This window comes from Coffea arabica, chromosome 5c (assembly GCF_036785885.1).
Source record: "Coffea arabica cultivar ET-39 chromosome 5c, Coffea Arabica ET-39 HiFi, whole genome shotgun sequence".
In the NCBI taxonomy this organism is placed as follows: Eukaryota; Viridiplantae; Streptophyta; class Magnoliopsida; order Gentianales; family Rubiaceae; genus Coffea; species Coffea arabica.
The window spans coordinates 34,507,349-34,509,820 of record NC_092319.1 but is presented as its reverse complement, the minus strand read 5'-3'; the positions used below and the strand labels follow the sequence as shown (position 1 = coordinate 34,509,820).

General features: G+C 36.4%; 1 protein-coding gene across 1 annotated transcript; it reads right to left on the bottom strand.

Annotated features, from left to right (window-relative positions):
• Positions 1-931: 931 nt before the first annotated feature.
• On the bottom strand, positions 932-1,600 carry LOC140007277 (uncharacterized). Its single transcript, XM_072049989.1, has one exon. The coding sequence runs from the start codon at positions 1,598-1,600 to the stop codon at positions 932-934; it is 669 nt and encodes a 222-aa protein (XP_071906090.1).
• Positions 1,601-2,472: the final 872 nt, after the last annotated feature.

Sequence of the window (2,472 nt, the reverse complement as noted above, 5' to 3'; positions counted from 1 at the left end):
GGATGTTCTCAATTTAATATAGAATTGGAACTCAAATTTTCTGGGTCAAGTAAAGGATTATAATTGATAGGTGTCGAATCTGTACAAATAATAAAACCTACTCAAGAAAATATTAATTTTGTATATAATAGTGAGTAGGGTCATCTTCATAGAGATGGGAGAGAAATTTGCTTCATTTTAGAGTGAGACTTATAGGGGGGTTTTTGAAAGATTCAAAAATAACTAATTAACTATTTTTTTTTATTCGGCAAAACCCACACCCTGGGTTGGGATGCCAGCCCAAATTTTATTAATTAACCATAACGAACATGAGGGGAACATAAACTTGACCTTAAAATTACATGGTGAACAAGAGTGATAATCAAGAAAAATTACATTTAATCTTACATCTTCGAAAGGAAGGAAACACTAGTTCCTCCAATCAATACTCTCCCCTAGCCAATACCAGTAAGTCAGCTACACGATCATAAACACAAAGCACAGAACCTGAATGAGCACAACCTTCATTAGACAAAACATCCGTAACCTTATTAGATTCTCGATAACAATGCTCGAACTGAATAATCCCCCGAGACATCTCAAGAATCTGCTCTACCTCACGGCTGATAGACCAAGGACACTGATAATTATTCATTAGAATCTGCACTAACACCATCGAACCTGATTCAACAACAAACTGCTGTACAATACCTCTTTGGAAACATAATTGCATCCCAATTAGCAAAACTTTGGCTTCGGCTTGCATACTAGTACCATTACCAAAGTATCCAGAAAAAGCAAATAGTAATTTTCCCGAAAAATCTCGAAGTATCCCCCTCCACCACTCAACCTGGGATTACCTTTCGAGCATCTATCTATGTTAAGTTTGAACATCCCCGAGTTTGGAGCTTGTCAATGAACCATTCGTATTTTAAATATATCAGACCACTCCTCAACCATTTCCAAAAATTGAGGCAATGCCATAACATGCTGCAACTCTCCAAACTTTAGCCAATAAGCATCCTTTAAATCTTGGAAAAATGGCCCGGAAAATGGAATGGGCATCCTTTGCAATCCCTTGAAATACCGCTATATTCCTTGCCTTCCATAAATTCCAGCAAACAAATATAGGCAAGAGACGAAATACAAACTTCAGCCTCTCCAACTTAGTTGGCTTATACCACCAACAAGCCAAATAAACTCGCAAATGTCCTCTAGCAATATTGACTCCACATAACGAACCAAAAAAGTTCCAAACAGCCACCGCCAACTCTCCCTCCATGAAAAGATGCTGCAAAGTTTTAGATTGAGACTCCAAGCAACAAAAGCACTTAGATGGCAGATGAGGCATGAATCTAGACAACACATCATCCAATAGTAATCGTCTCCGCAGCAAGAGCAGCATAAAGAAAGATAATTTCAAAGGAACTTGTGAATGCCAAAACTGTTTTGGCGTGAAAGAAGAAGTCTTGACATCTCGTAACTCTTGGAAAGTAGAAGATAAAGAGAAGCCACCACAAGTTGATGTAGTCCAAATCATTACATCCGGCGAATTCGTATGAGGAACAGCCATGCACAATATTTTCTGGACAATGTCAAATGGCAAAACCTGTGCCAACATGTGTATATTCCATGCCCCATTCTCAAAAAAATGTTGGAAAGACAAATTTTCCTACACCTCCACTCTGAGATACAAAGCAACTGATCCTATTCAATTATCATAGCAAAAATTACAGCTTGCACTATGGAGTTTCCAGAATATAAATAATTCTGCAAACCTCCTAATGTCCAACATATGTCACCATGTTGCAGACCTTGTAGAAGAAATGCGAGTTTGATAAGGATGAATTCCATGACAATACTTAGCACGCAAGAATAACTCCCACAAAGAAAGACCACTCCTAAATTCCACCATAGCTTATTTAAGAAAGCCACATAAGTTTCATAAATAGATCGAAATCCAACACCACCTTCCTCCCGAGGATAACACAAGTCCTTCCACCTAATCCAATGAAATTGATTCAAATCTTGAGCTGCTCCCCAAAGGAAATTTGCATGCACGTCTTCTATAAAATGAAAAATGCCTTTCAGTACTACCCCAGAAGCAAGTAAGTGAGTCAGGATACTTGAAAGTACATGCTTAATCAAAATAATCTTCCCACCGAGTGATGTAGACATCAGATTTTTGTCAATTTTTAATATTTTTTTGAATTTTTATCTATCTAATGAATCATTTATTTTCTTGCATTCTAAAGTATTTATTTTTCTCATTTTGTAGGTTTATTTTAAAAAAAAAAAAAAAAAAAGAGAGAAGATAAAATCTCCCTCTAATTATTTCTCTTTCACCAAATACACTATTAACCCATTTTTACACTCAATTCCCATTTGACCTTTCTATTCATTTTGATAAAAATTCATCATGTTATTTCCATGCATCTTTCTTGTCATTTGGAAGTCCATCATTTTTCACCAACCTAACACACAATTTTTCCC

Excerpts from the sequence above, each read along its gene's own strand:
- LOC140007277 (XM_072049989.1), bottom strand. The coding sequence starts at position 1,600 with ATGTTGGCACAGGTTTTGCCATTTGACATTGTCCAGAAAATATTGTGC.